At 44.7% G+C, this 18,354-nt stretch overlaps 3 protein-coding genes and 1 non-coding gene across 7 annotated transcripts; 2 read left to right on the forward strand and 2 right to left on the reverse strand.

The window, feature by feature from the left end:
- Nucleotides 1–1,517: 1,517 nt before the first annotated feature.
- On the reverse strand, nucleotides 1,518–6,793 carry pms2 (PMS1 homolog 2, mismatch repair system component). 2 transcript variants are annotated; one of them, XM_062475007.1, is made up of 15 exons: nucleotides 6,589–6,788; nucleotides 6,269–6,408; nucleotides 6,058–6,144; nucleotides 5,807–5,909; nucleotides 5,486–5,669; nucleotides 5,118–5,285; nucleotides 4,950–5,047; nucleotides 4,646–4,745; nucleotides 4,467–4,551; nucleotides 4,222–4,374; nucleotides 3,165–4,056; nucleotides 2,799–2,966; nucleotides 2,561–2,661; nucleotides 2,262–2,431; nucleotides 1,518–1,981 (listed from the first exon to the last, which is right to left on the reverse strand). In XM_062475007.1, exons 1-15 carry the CDS (start codon nucleotides 6,600–6,602, stop codon nucleotides 1,838–1,840), a joined length of 2,607 nt encoding a protein of 868 aa, XP_062330991.1. In that variant the 5' UTR covers nucleotides 6,603–6,788; the 3' UTR covers nucleotides 1,518–1,837. The 2 variants fall into 2 exon arrangements, 1 of the variants encoding a protein (XP_062330991.1); XR_009931904.1 differs by having other exon boundaries at nucleotides 1,840–1,981; nucleotides 2,262–2,426; nucleotides 6,589–6,793.
- A 460-nt stretch (nucleotides 6,794–7,253) lies between these two features.
- eif2ak1 (eukaryotic translation initiation factor 2-alpha kinase 1) lies at nucleotides 7,254–18,347 on the forward strand. 3 transcript variants are annotated; one of them, XM_062475008.1, is made up of 15 exons: nucleotides 7,254–7,736; nucleotides 10,073–10,240; nucleotides 10,557–10,693; nucleotides 10,785–10,828; nucleotides 10,947–11,046; nucleotides 11,138–11,218; nucleotides 11,486–11,585; nucleotides 11,706–11,754; nucleotides 11,874–12,228; nucleotides 12,445–12,541; nucleotides 12,723–12,829; nucleotides 16,598–16,718; nucleotides 17,401–17,480; nucleotides 17,647–17,880; nucleotides 18,081–18,347. In XM_062475008.1, the coding sequence occupies exons 1-15, from the start codon at nucleotides 7,580–7,582 to the stop codon at nucleotides 18,198–18,200; spliced, it is 1,950 nt and encodes a 649-aa protein (XP_062330992.1). In that variant the 5' UTR covers nucleotides 7,254–7,579; the 3' UTR covers nucleotides 18,201–18,347. The 3 variants fall into 3 exon arrangements, with proteins under 3 accessions (XP_062330992.1, XP_062330993.1, XP_062330994.1); XM_062475009.1 differs by having other exon boundaries at nucleotides 10,785–10,823; nucleotides 10,945–11,046; XM_062475010.1 differs by lacking the exon at nucleotides 7,254–7,736 and adding an exon at nucleotides 8,405–8,680.
- LOC134031954 (U5 spliceosomal RNA) lies at nucleotides 9,334–9,447 on the forward strand. Its single transcript, XR_009931968.1, has one exon. It is a non-coding gene; the product is annotated as a U5 spliceosomal RNA (small nuclear RNA).
- Nucleotides 11,962–15,980, reverse strand: LOC134031392 (ankyrin repeat domain-containing protein 61-like). The gene is made up of 7 exons (XM_062475011.1): nucleotides 15,614–15,980; nucleotides 15,215–15,309; nucleotides 14,873–15,044; nucleotides 14,547–14,747; nucleotides 14,133–14,253; nucleotides 13,956–14,043; nucleotides 11,962–13,721 (listed from the first exon to the last, which is right to left on the reverse strand). The coding sequence occupies exons 1-7, from the start codon at nucleotides 15,740–15,742 to the stop codon at nucleotides 13,235–13,237; spliced, it is 1,293 nt and encodes a 430-aa protein (XP_062330995.1). The 5' UTR covers nucleotides 15,743–15,980; the 3' UTR covers nucleotides 11,962–13,234.
- Nucleotides 18,348–18,354: the final 7 nt, after the last annotated feature.

The raw sequence follows: 18,354 nt of genomic DNA on the forward strand, positions 1-18,354 counted from the left end.
AAAATCCTGTGAACCTTTTGTACTTTTCCTAATTGCTCTTTGGGGAGGGGACGAGGGTGAACAATGTCATATTGTATTGTGCTGCATTTTCATCTCATGTTCTTTGCCTTAGCAGGAGAAGGGACAAAATCACTTCACTAAATGGGAAGCAGCTCTTTCACCTCAGTGGCTGTCTCTTGGTAGCTGTCTCCTGGTAGCTGTCTCCCGGTAGCGTGGTGTGCTGCTGACTACACTGTCACACCGTTGTCCTTCTGGATGAGATGACACGACAGGGCGTCATTTGAAATGAGCATGGGTGGAACATGAAGAGCATGCATAGACCTTGAATAGCAGAATGTGACTCGTTGAGCTTTCGATGACATTTAGAATAGTAAATTCTTCTATCAAACTATAAATGATATACGTACAAGGTGAACAAAACCCAAAGGACACACATAAACACTGGTTTGACCTACCTACTGGAGGAGCTCACCTTCACACACAAAACATGCATATCAACCTGAAAAGACTGCAGAAAAGACTGCACATAAGCCTGCGTGAATCACATTAACCCTTGAGCGGTCTTAACACTGTATACTCCTTGTCCTAAGGGTGAAAAATGACCCACCTTCACCAAACCCCTAAAATAAAGCAGCTTAATTGAATGTTAAACCCCTAATCTATTTTGCATGAAGAAACAACCTGTCATTATACACAAACTTTGTGAATATGTGGGTTTTTACCTCTTCGGAGTGCAGAAAGACTGCATTTAATCAGTGAACGACCATTCGTTTTTATTACAGCAGACCTGTCATAACTGTTTTCTTTACTAAAGTAGAGGTGTATTATTGCATCATGCTCTAGGTTGTATTATTCCCCATCTTTTTCTTCAGATACCTCCTCTTCTAAATCATTGTTCTCTTGTTCCTTCTGGACATCTGAAAATATCACATATACAACATGTAGATCTGAGAGCGAAGACCCTATCCCTGTTGGGCACTGAAATGTGCACTCATGGCTTCAGCAAAGAATACTAGGGGTACTGTCATTTGCAGGCCATTTATAGCTTCTGACTGCATTCCGCAATAGTAAACAATGCTTTGAAGACATTTTAATTTTGTCTGAAATTTGGTTTAGTTTGTCTGAAATTGTTTTAATTTTGTCTGTGAACTTGAGTCATGTATGGGATTGTGGAGGGGAGATGCTGCACATGCTAGCACAAGGGTTAAGTCGATATTCCTAAATCCCTATGGGAAATGTAAATGCTGTGTGCTCTCTACTGCTGCCCTCTACAGACAAAATAAAACCAATGCAGGACATCCGCAGCTGAGTCCAGCAGCCCCGTGGATATTAAACCCTGAGGACCGTCTGAGCGAGGAGTCTCCCCCTGCAGGGTTTGGCCTGAAGTGAGTAGACAAAATGCAGACATTGGTTTGTCTAAAGCAAAAAAACGTTCTTGTTTGGTGGATCCAAGGCAAGATAAACGTTATCAAATAAATTGCTTTGTAAATCATGGGAAAAATACCAAACATTTTGTATTTGTCACTTTATTGAAAATGAGCATATACGTGAACGTATTAAACATTTTTATGATGAAATAAGAAAATGTAAACAAATTAAAGCATCTGATACTGGATATATATTTACAGGATCAAGCAGACGAGATCCGTTACTGTGCTTTTATTCACGTGACAATTTTCCACTCAAGCTTCACTTAGGTGCTACTAAAACTTTCCACACTGCGATGCAGTGAAATGTACATTTCTGTACCACAGATCAGTTTAGGAACGAGACACCTTGTGATGCTTTCGCTTTGGTCTTGAAAGGTAGAGAGCCACGTGTCTGAAGGGTTGTAGTCTCAGTCCGGTGAGATGATGTCCAGGTTGGCCAGGTGTCTCATGGTGGGTCGGCCATGAGGACAGTTCCAGGGCTGCTCGATCTCTCCCATGTGAAGCACCAGCTTCTTCATCTCACTGACGCTCAGAGGAGTGCCAATCATCACCTGAAAAGGTAGGCCGTGAACCGGTACAAATACATTACATCAGCTCATCAACATTGCTCGGTAGTTCATATATTTTTACAGACATCTCAGATCAACCAGGTGTAAGAGGATATTATTGTAGTGCTATACCAAGACTAGATACAACTTGATTGTTCATCCAGGTCTAAAAAAAATGTATTCAGTGTCCTATCAGTACATTTCTATATGTACAAAAGATAATATTATACAAATCATTTTAAATACCAATGAATCAATCATAAATCAGTCACGTCACACTCACAGATTTCCTGCAGGCTCGGGAGGCAAACATGTGTCTGACCCGGGACGGTCTGCACATGACCCCTGGGCTGTCACTCAGCATGAAGATGAGCTCCTCGATGTCCCCTGGGCCGAACGTCCAGTTCTTACTGGTGGGGAGGGACACCAGCTTCACGCGCTCCATCACCTGGGCTGCAGGGGCGCGGACACACAGCCAGATCCCAGTCAGACCGACAATCACATGCAAGCGCTGTTATGGCATATACTGTACATGTTTCATTCTGAGACTTTGAAATCAGGAGACGGGTGCTGTCCTCCTACCATCCTCATCGATGAGGAAGTCAAAGCCATTCTTCCGGAAGATCTCCAGGTTCTCCATGAGAACGTTTTCACTGACTGCGGTTAGATGGAGTTTCTGAGGTCTAAAAAGACATGACAGTGGACGGAAGTGAACGATTTGTAAGTAGCTGTGTGTTTGTCAAGTGTTGATTCTGTACTCTGAGTATGACAGACCATTAAGCAACGTGGGAGCTTTGAGAGTATCATCGAGCTTTCTCACGCTATGAGTCTCTGCCCCTGCAAAGCAGTGTGCTGCTGAAGCATCTCGAAGTTATACTTCTCGTCGGTGGCATGCTGGTCGATCATGAAGATGTCATCATTTAGCTTGGTGACGATGAACCCAAGGTTGAACTGGCCGATGATCTCCATCTCCTTAAACATGTCTTTGCTATGGAGGAGAGAGAGGTCATGCTAAACACTGTCGAATAAAAGTGCTCATCTATGCATGGTGTTTGTGTAAACTTTTAGTAATACAGCTGGACAACAGAGGCCTTACAACAAGGGGTTTGACTTTGACTAACCCAAATTAGGATGACCATTCCTCCTTCTGGTTTATTAGAAATCAGAACAACCACTAGCATCAAACCTGATCTCCTTCTTCAGCTCGTCTTCTGCACTCTGGTTCTCTCCAGGATTGATCTTAGCCCTGAAGCGTCTGTATCTCAGTCTGTCCTCGTCCCGGTCTCTCTGCCTCTGCTGCAGCCTTCGCACCTTCCCCTTCAGCTCTGGAAAAGAGAACTGCAGTGGCTCCATCCTCTTCTGGAAACGCCCGGGGGCATCCACCCTCGGGCCAGAAGATCCCTCAATGCAGGCTGGGGCTGAATCCTGGCTGTCTGAGGAGAAACGGTCATCCTCCAGCTTAGGCTTTTTGGCGTCAGGGCTTAAGTCTGTGCTTGCAGTGGAAAGGTATGGTTCACTACGATAGTCTGATGGTTTCCCGTTGTCTAAATGTTCATCAAATATCTCGTTTTTAGTACCAGGATTGCTGACGATGTCCGTAGCATCAGGAGAGTTGAACTCTGACCCTGTACCTTGCAGGCTCTCAGGGGTTGCTGTGGTAGAGTCACACTCTGACAGTGTGCCCTCTCTGCTCGAGTCTAAATCATTGTCTGAAGACCTCCCATACCTGAACCCCTCCAACACAGACCGGCCTGCTGGAGAACCTTTAAGGACATCTCTGGTGGGTCTCGATGGGAAGTGTGAAGATGGTCTGGGGGTGTTACCCTTCTGAGACCCACCGAAAAAAGACTGAAGCTTTTTTTGAGTGGGACCGCCACTGACAGGTTTGGATATGTTTGTGGTGCTCCTTGTACCCTGGTTGCTGTGCACAGAGAATGCAGCTTTAAGCCCAGCCAGGTTCAGAGATGAGGTCTTTGGGCTTAGGAGCACAGCCTCTGAGTTGTCATTGGGTTCTAGAACAGTCTCAGCTGACGGGACCACCTGACATCCTTCTTCAGACTCCGCAGGTCGGTAAGAATCTAGGGAGGAACAGACAAAACAAATGTCACAAAACAAAAATTATATGAAACTGTCAATGATAATAGCAGCTGTAACGGCAGAAATAAATATCTTACAAATAGGGAGACAAAACAAATATAACAGATTACAACAATATGTGATAACAAGAATTTAAAGGTTCTTACTGGTGCTAGGTAAAGCTGTGTGGTTGAGGCTGAACTTGTTGACGCCTGTTTCGTACATGGCGATGAGTGAGCTCTTGAGGATGGCTAGCAGCAGCTTCTCCTCCTGTAGGAAGATCTGACGCTTGTCTGGTGTCACGTTTACATCCACACAATCTGGAAAACACACAAACACACTCAGGTGGACTGAGGAGGCTTAGAACATTCCGGACTTCCATACAGTCACGTTTACTTTGCACGTTGTTTACCTGAGGCCACAGCTATGTTCAGAGCAACAAAGGGATACTGATGTCTGTTGAACATGTGATAAACCTCATTCACAAGTTTAGAGACCTAGAAGATGAGAAACTCGTCAACACAAAACGCAAAACCTTCCACGTATAATTACTTTGATATCTCATCTCAGTAAAACGTAAGTTCTACTTGCCTTCGTAGGATCACACGGGCGGTTGTTGATGAAGAAGAACTGTCTGTCAGTGGCACTTCTCCCCACCCCGTGGTCCCCCCGGGATACAAACCCAGAGATGCTGCAAGAACAACCCCACAAAAGAAGAACTACGTTAGACAGTTCATAACTGCGCCTAGCGAACCATAAGTCCTAGGCCAATCGTTCGCGGGCTCTGTCCTAGCGCTGGTCCTGTGAGAGGCTGATCTAAGAACAGACCTAAACACAAAATAACCCAGCGGCAATCCCATCAACCTGAGTGGGTATGGTGAACCCTATAACTCACGTGAACAGTTCTTGGGGTAGCTCAGCCCCTGTGAGCCCATAGTCCTCCTTGACGTTCTCTGTAGGAGATAGCTGCTGGAACGGGAGGAGGTTCTGAAGCTGTGGGAGAAACAAATCATCAGAGCCATAGCGTTGGTGTTATGGAATCCAAAGAAGAAGACGGGCTTACCTGCTTCGGTCCAAATATGGCCCCTATGTTGTCCCTCATGCTGTGGCTGCCACTGGTGTTGAGCACTGGGCTGCGTTTGCCTTGCCCTGTCTGGTTAGTGCAGGTGATACGCACCCCTGTGGAGATAATGCAGTAGGACTGGAGCACGTGGACCATCTTTGTGAAATCCTGACATGAGGGGGAAAAAGACAGCTTGGTGAACACAGCATTAACTGTCCACCTTATATTCAAACGGGCCTTCGACATTAAGGATTATGCAGATCGTCAGCATACAGCGGGCTAAAAACAGTTTGTGCGTAATCATGATAACAAAGGGCCTAGTATCCCAACATAGACCCTGTTATACCTCCCCTTCTCCTTTCACCCACCTTCTTGATGTTGCGCTGGAACTCTTTGTGTCTGACAGGCAGGGTGTAGAAGAGCTGCTGCAGGATGACTGTGGTGCCCGGCTGCCTGGGACAGGGCGACCGCTGCACCAGGTGACCACTGTGGTCAAACACCAGCTTGGTGCCTACCTGAACTGACTCATGGCAGGTCACAACACTCAGGTTGCTGGAAAGGGAAGGGGTGGAGAGAGAGAGAGAGTAAGAGAAGAAGAGACCGAAGCAACCAACATGAGCACTATTTTTTAACACATTATCAACACATCTGTTGGATGCATGGGAGTCTGAGATTAGAAGCTGTCCTACCTCAGAGCACAGAGAGAGCTGAGGGCTTCACCTCTGAAGCCAAATGTCTCCACGTGGATAAGGTCTGAGAAATCTCTCAGCTTGGAAGTGTGGTGCTTCAGAGCTTAAGGCAAGGAGAGAGATACAGCTCTGTAACAACTTTGTAAACAACTTCATATCCAACAACAAAACAGCAGGGTGCTTGCAGAGATTTGGGAACTAGCACAGCAAGTGCACAGTTCCTTTAGTGATGGATGAAAGATACCACGCACTCAGTCCTTCAAAGTTGGCCTCCTCCACTCCTTTGCCGTTGTCAGACACCTCCACCAGCTCTACTCCACTGTCTTTCAGTTTGATGTCTGCAGGATGACAGACCACTGTAGTGCCGTGTACAAACTACAACATCACAATACAATCCGAAGGTACTTACCACCCAGCTGTGTACTTTTGTAGCACTATTCCAAGACGCATCATGACACTCACCAACATTAGTTGCCCCCGCATCGATACTGTTCTCAACCAGTTCCTTGACGGCGGTGGCCAGAGTCAGCACCACCTGACCAGAGCAGATCTGGTGCACTGAGTGCCTGTCTATGGCCTTGATAGCCTGAGCCGGCTCGACACTGTGCGGAGAGAGAAGGAATCAAACGAATTACATGGCTGCAGATTGCTGAGTTACTATTAGCTAGATAGCTATATAAAGTCCTTGGTAATGTACACTACTAAACAAGTTAGATTGTAAAGTGAATAATTACCGACTCTGTAGGCTATAATAGCTTAACTACAGCCATTTGCGTACTTACCAAGCATCTGTCATACTGACTACTGCTCTACAGACAAAAGACCATATTGAACTATACACAAAACTGGACAATGCAATGAACTGTAAATACTGAAGCGAGACAAAAGAAAAATCTCGAGAAAGCAATGCACTGGTACAGTCAGGCTCATCAGACTGCTTCTTACATCCCCGCGCGCAACCAGAAGTTGGTGTTGATTGGTCACGAGCGTCACGCACGCAAACTTTTAGCGCAGACTGAAATTTTGCTTAGATCAAATAATTTCAAATAAGTTCATTATTTTTATATTAGCTTTTATTAATGCGTTTGTTCTACGATCGACACGTATTTCTAAACGGCTAACTGTGTTAAGCTCATAGATAAATATAATTCACGTTTTTAACATTGCAACCATAGACATAGGCCTACAGTCTATGATTGGAACATGCCACATTTAATAACTTCCTGTTCACTTGATAGTTTCCATTTATGCAATATTCTGAATGGGGGAATGGGACCTCCAAAAGTTTACCTATTTCTCATGTCATTGATATTTCATCATCTTACAAGAGCGAATCACAAGGCTCAGATGAGATCACGCTGCAGGGACCGTGTCAAAATCATCATACATATTTACTGATGAACACAATTCGGATCACACGTATCTCCTTATTCAATACACTGAAATACTGTGATTAAAAAAAAAATAGGATCAGGCTGTTCTAATATAATATTTGCTCATAATATATGCTATTAACAGAATTATTCTCCACCCTTAGCTTGGACTTAGTTATGTGACGGTTCCTTTCATCATGTTGTTGAGGCATGGCTGACAGCAGCCTTTCCCGGCTGGGATCCAACTTAATTTCTCGCAAATTAACGTTTTACACAGAGTAGACTGTAGACGAATTGGAAATATGGCAAATTAAATATAGGTATATATGGTTTACAGTGAAGGTAACTACTTAGCTAGCTCAGTAGAGCTAATTCACAACACCTTTTCTGTCATATCGCTATGTTCGCTTCGACATCAAAGGCGCTCAAACCAGAGGAAAGTTCGAGTAGAAGCATGAGCAACTTTTTGATTCGGCGAAATTTCACCTCCACCACAAGAACCGAGAGAAGTGTATTTTCGTTGCCCAGTGAAGATGAAGAGGATATTCAGTTTGACAGTAAGTACTGTAGCTAGCTAGCAAACTGAATGTAATTTCACCTGCTGCATCCACATTTGGACAGAAAGTGGAGGGGTGGAGTAACAGCCGCTTCGGTTTGACACACCAGTTACAACTCGGATTGACATTCACTTCAGCTTGTTCAACATACTGTACATGCTATATCAACAACACGTTTTGCTTTGAGGCATACTGTGCATTACTTACCAGTAGTAGCCCTTTATTTACTATCCAGTGTTCAATAATAACTCACAATAAAAGGTACTTTAATAATCTATTATGATTTTTTTCTTTAATTCCATAGTCCCAGCATTATACAATATATTTAAAAGGTATAGCGTTAGAAAGTTGTGTAATTGAGTTAATGGCTCAAGGTGCTGCTCCGACCCTGTGGTGTGTGTGTGTGTGTGTGTGTGTGTGTGTGTGTGTGTGTGTGTGTGTGTGTGTGTGTGTGTGAGTGAGTGAGAGAGAGAGAGGGACAGAGAGAGGGACAGAGAGAGGGAGAGAGAGAGAGAGAGAGAGAGAGAGAGAGAGAGAGAGAGAGAGAGAGAGAGAGAGAGTAGAGACAGTGGAGACCACTGAAGCAGCACTCAGTTATGCAAAAACAACTATAAAAATGAGAACCTTGTCTAAGAACCAGGTGGTATGTTTCTCAATCCCTCCTTCACCTCACAATACTTCTTTTTATCATGGACGAGTTCTGGGGTGGTGGGCCAGTCTAAATGGACTGGTAATGGTAGATAAGCCTCCCTACCGAGCACACCCTCACATGCATAAACAAGATGGGCTGGGGGACTTGCTAGTCAAGGGCTGGGGTAGGCCTACTACTGTGTGATCTCAAGTAGAGCTGAGAGTGTTTCATATATGACTTATGTCACACTATGACAAAATGGACTCTGGGGAGAAAGACATTGTTGAATTGATAGCTAGGGTTATTGCTGAAGGTAAGATACATATATATGCTTAGGCTGTTTACGTGGAGAATTGTGTTATAAGGTCAAACTAATACGTTGTGTTATATCTAGGATAAGGATCAACTTCTTTTTTTTTCTTCTTCCTAAAAATCAAATTAAGACAATGTATCTTGGAATAAACATCAAGTAGTCCTATAATAATAGTGCACTATCATCCTGGTTATCTATAGATATTGTATCTCTTGTAATAGGTGTCGCTGTTGTACTTTTGCTGTCAGCTTCAGAACAAGCTTCCGACTGGTGTAAACGTACCGCGCATGCACTGTAACGTAATGGTTTGGCTTGAATTTAAGCAACATACCTAAAAAAAATTTTTTATTGTGTTTTCAGAAGCGTTTTCAGCCCAATAACATTCTAGAACTTTTTATGTTATGTTACATTGCGGAAAAATGTTCCGTTTTGCGCAACGTAATTGTTAGGCTACTTCCCATCATGCTTTTCGCGTGTACGCAGACCAAAGACAAAACCGTCTATTACTGGATTTACTAACATACGTCGCATGTCTGTCGTTTTAAACACGTTTTTAAGTACTAGCCTGGTTATCCTGAAAAACACCATCAAACCATGAAATGCAATGTCATGGCCGAGAATGGGCCCGTAGAGGCTGTCCTACGTTCGTCAGTACACTCTGGTTTCTCTTCAGATCGTATAAATCTTTCGCCTTTTACTAAAGATTTCCGTGGAGAGGAACATTACGAGTATCAACCAATTTTTTGATGCCCTGCTCACGCGGGGCTTCCTGAACTGTTTAAAATATGAATTATAGAGTTGGATGAGATTATGGTGTAGGCACACTAACATAGTCATTGTTCGTAAACTGAGGAGAAATATTTGGAGCAGAATGACGTCATCAGGCGGAAGAGGGCTGTACTGTATGGCACTACTGCACATACCAGTATAGCAAGTTAAACGATCTTATTCAACGGTGTGGCCTGAATTATGCAAAACAATACGTATTCCTAGTGTTAATCAGTGGTGTGAAATGCTGTGAGCCACCTTCTAGGCTAAAGTGCGTATGTTTGTGTGTGCTGCTGGCAGATAAATATGCAGTTTCCCATGATATCCCATGGATACAAAATTCACCCATATTTTTTTTTCAAAATTCCAGGTTGCTGCTTTTATTTACACATTAACTTTATTAACTTGAAACTAGAGATTACGTTTGTGTATTAGAAATATAAAGTATTTACTTTATATTACAAATAGGCTGCAGTGCGAGGCACAATCTTTTCTGGAGAACGTGACTGCCTCTGAGGGGATAGTTGAGAGAGAGAGACACAACCCGATTATGATCTAGTTAGCCTCCTAGCCTGTCATGCCAGTAGGCTAATACCCATAACTCCTTCCTCTCCTGCCCCTCAGCCTCAGACAGCAGCAGTAACTGTGAGGCTCTCATGGCGGGGAAGCAGTACCCATCTATCCAGGAGTTTGCGTCTGCCATCCCCAACCACCTGCTGCTCGGCTCGTTGCTGGAGCACCTCTGCTTCGTCTACGAAAGGGACCCCTCTCGCTCACACATGCTGTTCAAAGGTAAGGCTGACATGCAGACTTAAACGTTTTGTTAAAAGAAAGTTTTAAAAGCGTGGAAATTACAGAGTGGAAATTACAGAGTGTAGGCTACCACTTTTCTATTGAAACAAGGAAAGCTGTTTTCAGTTTTGCATCTCTTTTCAAAAGTTTGGAATTTGATTAACAGCAAAGCCTCATTACGCTTCATGGAGTCCCCCCAATCTGCACTGCAAATATGCACTTTTGGGTGGGCATCATTCCTAATGAGGAACGTTCATCATTAAAACAGCCTTGGACCCTTGATTTGTGAGGCCTGTTCTCCATCTTCCCCCCTCAGTCATCGGTCAGCGCCTCGCAGCAATGAACCTGCTCTCCCCATTGGCTATCAGTGATGAGTTTAGCACGGTCAGATTGCAACATAACCGAGCCTTCACAGAGCTCCTCCATGCTGCCAGTACCTCCCTGTTCCCTCAGGTAACACATTGCACCCCACAAACATCTTCGCTACCCTCCTCCTTTCATCTTCGTTACCTTCGGTGTAAATGTCTTCAAATTGTCATTTTAGGGTCAAAGATGCCTTAACACAGACATCCAGAGCCTTACGCTGAGGTAAATTCTGATTATGACTTGTTTGAGTTGTGTGATTGTTGTGTTTGTGGTGTGTGTTCTAATCTGGCCTGACTCACAGGGCCTTCTCTACATGATAGTGTCTCTTATCTCTCTCCAGACCAAAAGAGGGCCTCTTCCAGGCACAGACCTCTCGCTACCTCAGCGAGTTTGAGGAGATCTCTCAACTTGGAAGGGGATCATACGGCAAAGTCTTTAAAGTAATAAAATAAAAGGAAAATAAAAATGACAGCATATGAAAACCATACATGACTATGACATGACCTCTCTATGCACCCTAATTCTCTGTAGGTGACAAACAAGCTTGATGGCCAGAATTATGCTGTTAAGAAAATCCTGATAAAGAATGTTTCAAGGGAGGACTGTATGAAGGTATTGAGCAAAACATTTGTTTAACATTCTTTGCCAAGTTGATAAAAAGCACTTTTAATCGTGATAAAGATATTTATTCTACAGAATTATTACAAATGTATTTTACATATAATTCCCTACTTACTTATGATAAGCCATTTTTAACAGCTTTATCCTCTGGGCGGTGGTGTTCACTAGATGCAGGACACAAAACGTTTTGAAATGTTTTCCTTTATTCAACATTTATTAAATCTTATTTAATCTTCTATCTTCCTGCCTTTGTTTCAGGTCCTGAGGGAGGTGAAAGTGCTTTCCAGTCTTCAGCATCCCCATGTGGTGGGCTACCACACAGCCTGGATGGAGCACGTCCAGCCCAACAGAACCACCAGTAAGGAGCAGTTCACCCACACACACTAGCCTAGAAAATAACTATGTGCAACTGTGCACTTGTAGGTCTTTTTAGAAACACAATTGAAGGTTCCATTTAGAACTTTCTTCTCCCCCCCAGAGCTCAAATCAGTACTCCCAGCACTGGAGTCCCCTGCACTGCTAGAGAGGTGAGGTCTACTTATCAGTGCACATCCCACACCACACCTCCTCAAAGACGTACAGCATAAACATTCATGAACCAGTTGGCATCTGACCATGAGCCTGCTTTGTCCCCTCGACCTCCCAGGACTGAGGACAGTTCTGCTAGCAGCACCGGCTCCTCCATCGTCTTCGAGAGCTCCAACTGCTCTAGGGACCGAGCAGTGTCTAAACCCCCGACCAAGGCCCCTGGCCAGCAGGGGGAGACCAGCCAGGCAGTGTGCCCCAAAACCATGCAGCGCGTCCCAGACAACTACGTTCCCTGTGTGTTCCTGGGGAGGGGGGGCCCGGGTGTGGGGCCCCCCCTGAAGGAGCCGTGTCCGGCCGTGAGCTGGGACGGCTCGAGGGTCACAGAGGACGAGTCCAACGGGCTGGAGGGGAACAACAACTCCTGCACTGACAAGGACAGCCAGAAGTGGACAGATAAACACTCGTCCATGGAGGTGAGAAACATGATGTCATCCGTGCTTTTCATGATACTCAACGACATTGCTTCAAGCTACGGATTAGCGACTGTGGATGGATGGAGCTTTGCAGTAGGTTGTACCTACACTCATTCTTAATTCAGCTATAAAACAATCACATCTGAGCATAAAACAGCATTATTGGTGTACAGCAATGACATAACCCGGCTTGTGGACCTTTGGATCATGTTTTAGGTGCAGTTCCACCTGATGCTGTACATTCAGATGCAGCTGTGTGAGCTCTCCCTCAAAGACTGGATCTCTGAGAGGAACACCAGGCGCAGCTCTGCAGGTAAACATACAGTTGCTCCCTACACAGCAACACGCTTCCCATTCAAAATCCTGCTACTCAAACAAGCCGCGTTTTGACTGAAGTGCATACACCTTGTCTGGTTTTACATGTACTCATTACATTTAGGTCAGGGTTAGTAAGACTTTGGTGTATTGAGCGTTGTTGGGCTTGATGTGTTCAGACCCGTACAGCTGTGTGGACACAGTGAAGACTCTTAGCATCCTGAAAAGAGTCCTTGAAGGTGTGGAGTACCTTCACTCCAGGGCTATCATGCACAGAGACCTGAAGGTAAGGAGCAGTGTCTAGTAAACTACAACCTTTATTTTGTCCCTAGAGGGGCAATTTGTTGTGCAGCAGTAAAAATACAAAATAAAAATACTAACAGTAATAACACTATCACAATACACACAATATCAAAAACAGATGTAAACCCCAAGTACCCTGTTTTAAAACTACAAAAAAAAATGGTTGGGTGGTTGAGCTGATTATATTTTATGTTATGTACAGTATGTATCATTCATCGTGACATTTCTGGAACCGAAGTAGAACACCATCTCTGTTCATTATGACTTTACTGGCATTGAGGTATAATTTAAGTTTAAAACATTAGAATCAGAAAAGAGTTTAATGAGGTGGGTCATGCATGGGCCCAGCCTCCCCCTCAGTGGAACCTGCTAGAACGTCCGGAAGGTGTCAGTGTTCCGAGGCTCTTTGGCGCTCTGGTGCGGGGACGTCCAGAGAGTTGGCCCTTTCCGGCTCCTCGCGATGAAAGAAGTCAGACCAGCTGCCGGACTTGGCCTTGTCATCGTCGCTGACAAAGCTGATGTCACAGGAGCTCCCCCAGAGGACGTAGCGGTGCAGCCTCTCAGGCAGGAGATCTGCCAGGGTCTGGCGGCGTGACGAGCCAGAGCCGTAGTACTGGAACGCCTGGATCCGGCAGATGTCCATGAGGCTCCGAGGGTGCCGGGTCAGGGCCAGGAGCTGCTCCCGCTGACGAGAGTACTGGGGCAGCAGCAGCGTGCTGGGCTGGAGGCCCGCCCCGTTGGCGATGGTGAAAGGGGAGGTGAGACTGAGCAAGCGGCACAGCAGGGAGGTGTGGCAGAGGTTGGGCCGATGGTCCAGGAACAGGAACAGCCCATTTTCACCAGCTGGTGTTTGCTTGTTGATGTCGGCACCACGCCTGGTTCAAACCCAAGAGATCCCATTATTTGAAACGTAACATTGTAAACAAACATCAACTCTGTAAATGACACAGGAGACGTGTGATTTCATTTCGATGGAGGCCTTTCTGGCTGACTGTTGCATTGCTTTCAAGATAATGAGTAAATGGATCCAGTGCGCCCCAAGTATTGTCTGATGTTTGAGTTTCAAGGACGTTTGAGGTCTTTTGTGTCCAGTCTTGTGAGCTGTGTACCTCAGTAGCAGGTTGACCACGGCCTCCTTGCCCACGCTGCACGCCTCGTGGAGGGCCGTCCAGCCCGCGTTGTTCACGGCATCCACCTCTGCGGAGGGGGAGGAGAGCGCTGATGTGTTGTGGTTTGTGCATTGAGTGTGTGTTTTGACCCCAGAGGTACGTCACCCTGGCCCTTACCTGCCCCCTGGTCCAGCAGCTCAGTGATGCATCTCAGTGCAGTGTCCATGTTCTTTTCTGGCCTGCAGGCTGTCGTCAGGGCAGCCAGGTGCAGCGGCCTGTTCCCCGAATGGCTCACCGCCTTCAAATCAAACACAACGTCATTTATTTGGTTCTATTACTGTATATTTAAAAAAATTAAAATGACATTGATGTGATACAGTATGTATACTGTATACATATTGATACTGCATGGATGGCTACAGGTAAAACTCCCTTTATTTTTGGATCCATTCTATGGAAAGTCAGTGTATCAGTGTAAATCTAAGGGAGGAGAGTACTTGAGCAATACTTGCTCAGGTACCTGAGCAAGTAGAGACTTGCTCAGGTACAGCAGCAGCAGCAAGAACATATGGAGAAAGAAGTCAAAAGAACCTTGTTGACATCTGCACCAAGCTTGATCAGGCAAACGGCAATCTCTGTGTTGAGCATGCCGGCGGCCATATGCAGGGGCATCATGCCGTACAGGTCTGTGGCGTTGACAGCGGCCCCGTGGCTGGCCAGGATGTGGATGGCGGAGAGAGCGGCAAAGCGCACGGCCAGGTGCATGGCTGTCTGACGGCTCCCACTGTCCACCTGGGGAACAGGGTGCAGAACACAGGACTGTCTTGAAGGTCATTCGGCAGTGTGACAGAAAAAAAAAATGCTTCTCTGGGTTTGATAGCACTTTTTCTATCTTGGAGGCTAGCATGGTCACTTACCACAGTGTTGAGGTCGACTCCATGGTTGCAGAGCACCTGTAGGCAGGCCTCTGCCCTCTTCTGCATGCTGACCATGGCGGTCTGAAAACGTGATTGTGATGCAGGCCAGGTGGCATGGATGTAGGGCCAGTGGGTGATGACCAGGTGGAGGGCATTACGACCCTGTTGGTCCCTGGGAAGGAGAGAAAAGGGAAAGGCCAATATTGGTAGAGCAAATGGTTGGATGAATTGATCAAAGGTGAATTAATCACGGTTCTTGTGAATATGTGGTCATACAGTAATCGAAGGATGGTTGAAAACTGTAGGTAACAACATTTAATAGTGGTTTGAGTGGTGGGTTACCTAATTCCGGGGTTGGCTCCCGCCAATAGCAAGCTCTCTATACTGTGAACTTTCCTATACGAGGCTGCCAAGTGAAGAGGGAGAATAGCAAGACCCTGGAGGAATAAAACAAGAAAGAAGGTGTGGCCAAATATACAAAGCACGTTGAGAAAATAAACTGCAAAATTCGTTTTGCAGTTTTTGATGTATTTAAAATTGTTTTGATGTATTTATTCTTTACGCTATAATCTGCACCAGATCAAAGAAAATCGAGTTTTGCGATAACTTAGTGCTTATTATTGTGATAAGTTGTCAGTGGTGATGAATTACAGTATGCGCAATCATTTTTTAAACTAATTTTGAAGCTCATTTGTTAGACTACAAAGAAAAAAACATTTTCAAGTGAAGAACTGTGTTTACCTTTGACGGCTTGGATTTCGCTCCATCGATTATTGAGTTGGTCCCGTATTCTTTTGCAATATTAACAATAATTGAAGCGTTTTCTGATAAAATCGCGGAATACAATTCACTTGCTCTGACAGCTGCCATACTGTTTTAGAAAATAAAGCCCGGTTTATGGTTGGTAACCCAAGTGGAAGGCTTAAATAGTCTAATAAGAAATGTTGACTTTCTGGTTTACTGTCAGGCTATGTCAGAACAGAACTGACTGTTCATTTTTTTCTTGAGGATTTGTAAGTTTGCTGTCAAATTGCCGATCATATCGCCACTAGAAGCCTATACTGTGCGTCAAAGCACTCATGTCGTCTACATTGACGCTCCATATCGGTATGCGCCTGCAGACACATGCCCTTAACCAATCTAGGGCCTGTTTAAATGACCCAAATGTCACAAACCTTATTTTGATCATGCTGGTCGTTGTGTTGTGAGCCAGATAGTGAGAAAGTATAACGAGACAAAGTTGATGTAATTTTATGAGAAAATACGCAAAGAAAACAAAAAATGCTCACCTGTTTTTGATGCGCTGAAAAGACAGTGCAATATTTCCAAATCTGTATAGGTTCATTAACGGGGTGTGATTTCAAAAGATTAATGATACTTTGCGACTCTTCCTGTACAATTGCCTCGTGGAGTTTAAACTGCACATGATCGAATTCACCCGGCAGTCCATCGCAGAAATGTAACTTGTTATTTTTCTGTATCCTGTAGTGCATACAGTATGGACTCAGACAGGGTTTGTTTTGAGTGTTACCCATTGACACATGAAGATATGTAAACTTTTTTTTTTAATTACACAAATAATGTGGTCTATCTAGCTCTGAATTTAAAAAACATGGGTCGTTTTCATCTGAATGTCTGACTTTACAAGGTTTTGGAACATTGCAGCAGCATTATGACCTCATGTATTTGTGTGTCAGTTAAAGGTACATTCCTTTTTTTCTTTAGCCTAGAAATATCTTCCTACAGGGACATGACTTCAATGTGAAGATAGGAGACTTTGGTCTGGCCTGCCGGGATATCATTATGGACAACCGTGAGCCACTTCTGTCCACTTCAAACAACACTGGTAGGAGCTTACCTTTCTATGTTCAAAATAAATTAAGTCAAATATTGCAATTTATGCAGGCCAGTGCCTTGCCCAAAAACAGGTGAGCATTTTTTGTTTTCTTTGCGTATACCGATATGGAGCATTTAACTGTTATTCATATAGGAGAAATCTGTTAAGAACAACTTTTTCTGTGATGACCTGAGAGTAGCAATATACAGTATACATGCGTGACTTGGCAACAGCTGTAGCCACGCTCATGCAATTTTTGTGGAACGGCCGAACAAGAGAGCAAGCTATAGAGCTGCTGGTCGTAGGAAAATATATAGATACATATTCATAAGAAATGTTTTTTTAATCTTGTTGAATATTGTAAAGGTTCTTCAACATCAGCTTTCAGGTCATTGAAGTCAAGTAGTGGGAGTCAGGTGGCTGAGCGGTGAGGGAATCGGGCTAGTAATCAGAAGGTCGCCAGTTTGATTCCCGGCCGTGCCAAATTACGTTGTGTCCTTGGGCAAGGCACTTCACCCTACTTGCCTTGGGGGAATGTCCCTGTACTTACTGTAAGTCGCTCTGGATAAGAGCGTCTGCTAAATGACTAAATGTAAATATAAGTACTTGTGTTTAAATGCGACCTTTTAGAAAGCGCCTCTAGATGGCGCTACGTGTACATGATACCTAACACCTTGAGATTTCTTTACAGGTTCCTCACACACCACAGGAGTGGGGACGTTTGTGTACGCTGCACCTGAGCAACGGGAAGGTTCTCGTTATGACTCAAAGGTAACTTGATTCATGGGTTTTACATTCGAAACTAATTTGACACACTAAAAGGGTCAAAGAATTACTGCAGGATTCAATTGCAACTTGAATTCAATTGCAACTTGAATTCACTTTACAACCGGTCGAGTAATAGTCATTACCCCTATTTCTGTGGTCTGCCTTTTAGTCGGACATGTACAGTGTGGGGGTGGTGGCCCTGGAGCTGTTTCAGCCATTTGGAACTGAGATGGAGAGGGTGCGGACCCTCGAGGACCTCCGTGAGGGCAACGTCCCAGAATCCTTCTGCCATCGCTGGCCCATGCTTGCCAAGTACGTCAGGCAGCTCACCAAACGAGATCCCTCCCTCCGTCCCAGCTCCACCCAGCTGCTGCAGAGTGAGCTTTTCGGCAACAAAGACGTGGTAGGAAACGCTATGATTACAGACCTCAGGGCTGAATCCTAACTTGCGATGGGTGCAGGAAAGCATGGGCAGTCAATCCTATATACAGATTCCCAGTTGATGGTTTACAGAAACTACGCAGTTATGTGTCTTCTGTTGCAAACAAGCAGATGCTCTGACTGATTGAAGGCGTGTCCACTTTCTGTCTCTTTCTCTTGCAGGTGATCCATGGTTTACAGAGAAGGGTTGAGGAGCAGGAGGCAGAGATTGTCCAGCTCAGAAGACAGATCAGTCAGCTGCAGGGCACTCACCCTTCCTCCTCCAACTTAGACCAGACTTGACCATAACTATCTCTTTAAACTCTCCAACCTATTTTACCCAACTGTACCTTATATGGGCATGCCTGGGAAATGTAAATGGACAAATGTGTGTGAGGTCTACTGGATGTTACAAGTCCACTGTACAATAAAGATTAATTTATCAGCGTATCTCGTG

The sequence above is a fragment of the Osmerus eperlanus genome, chromosome 12 (assembly GCF_963692335.1).
Source record: "Osmerus eperlanus chromosome 12, fOsmEpe2.1, whole genome shotgun sequence".
In the NCBI taxonomy this organism is placed as follows: Eukaryota; Metazoa; Chordata; class Actinopteri; order Osmeriformes; family Osmeridae; genus Osmerus; species Osmerus eperlanus.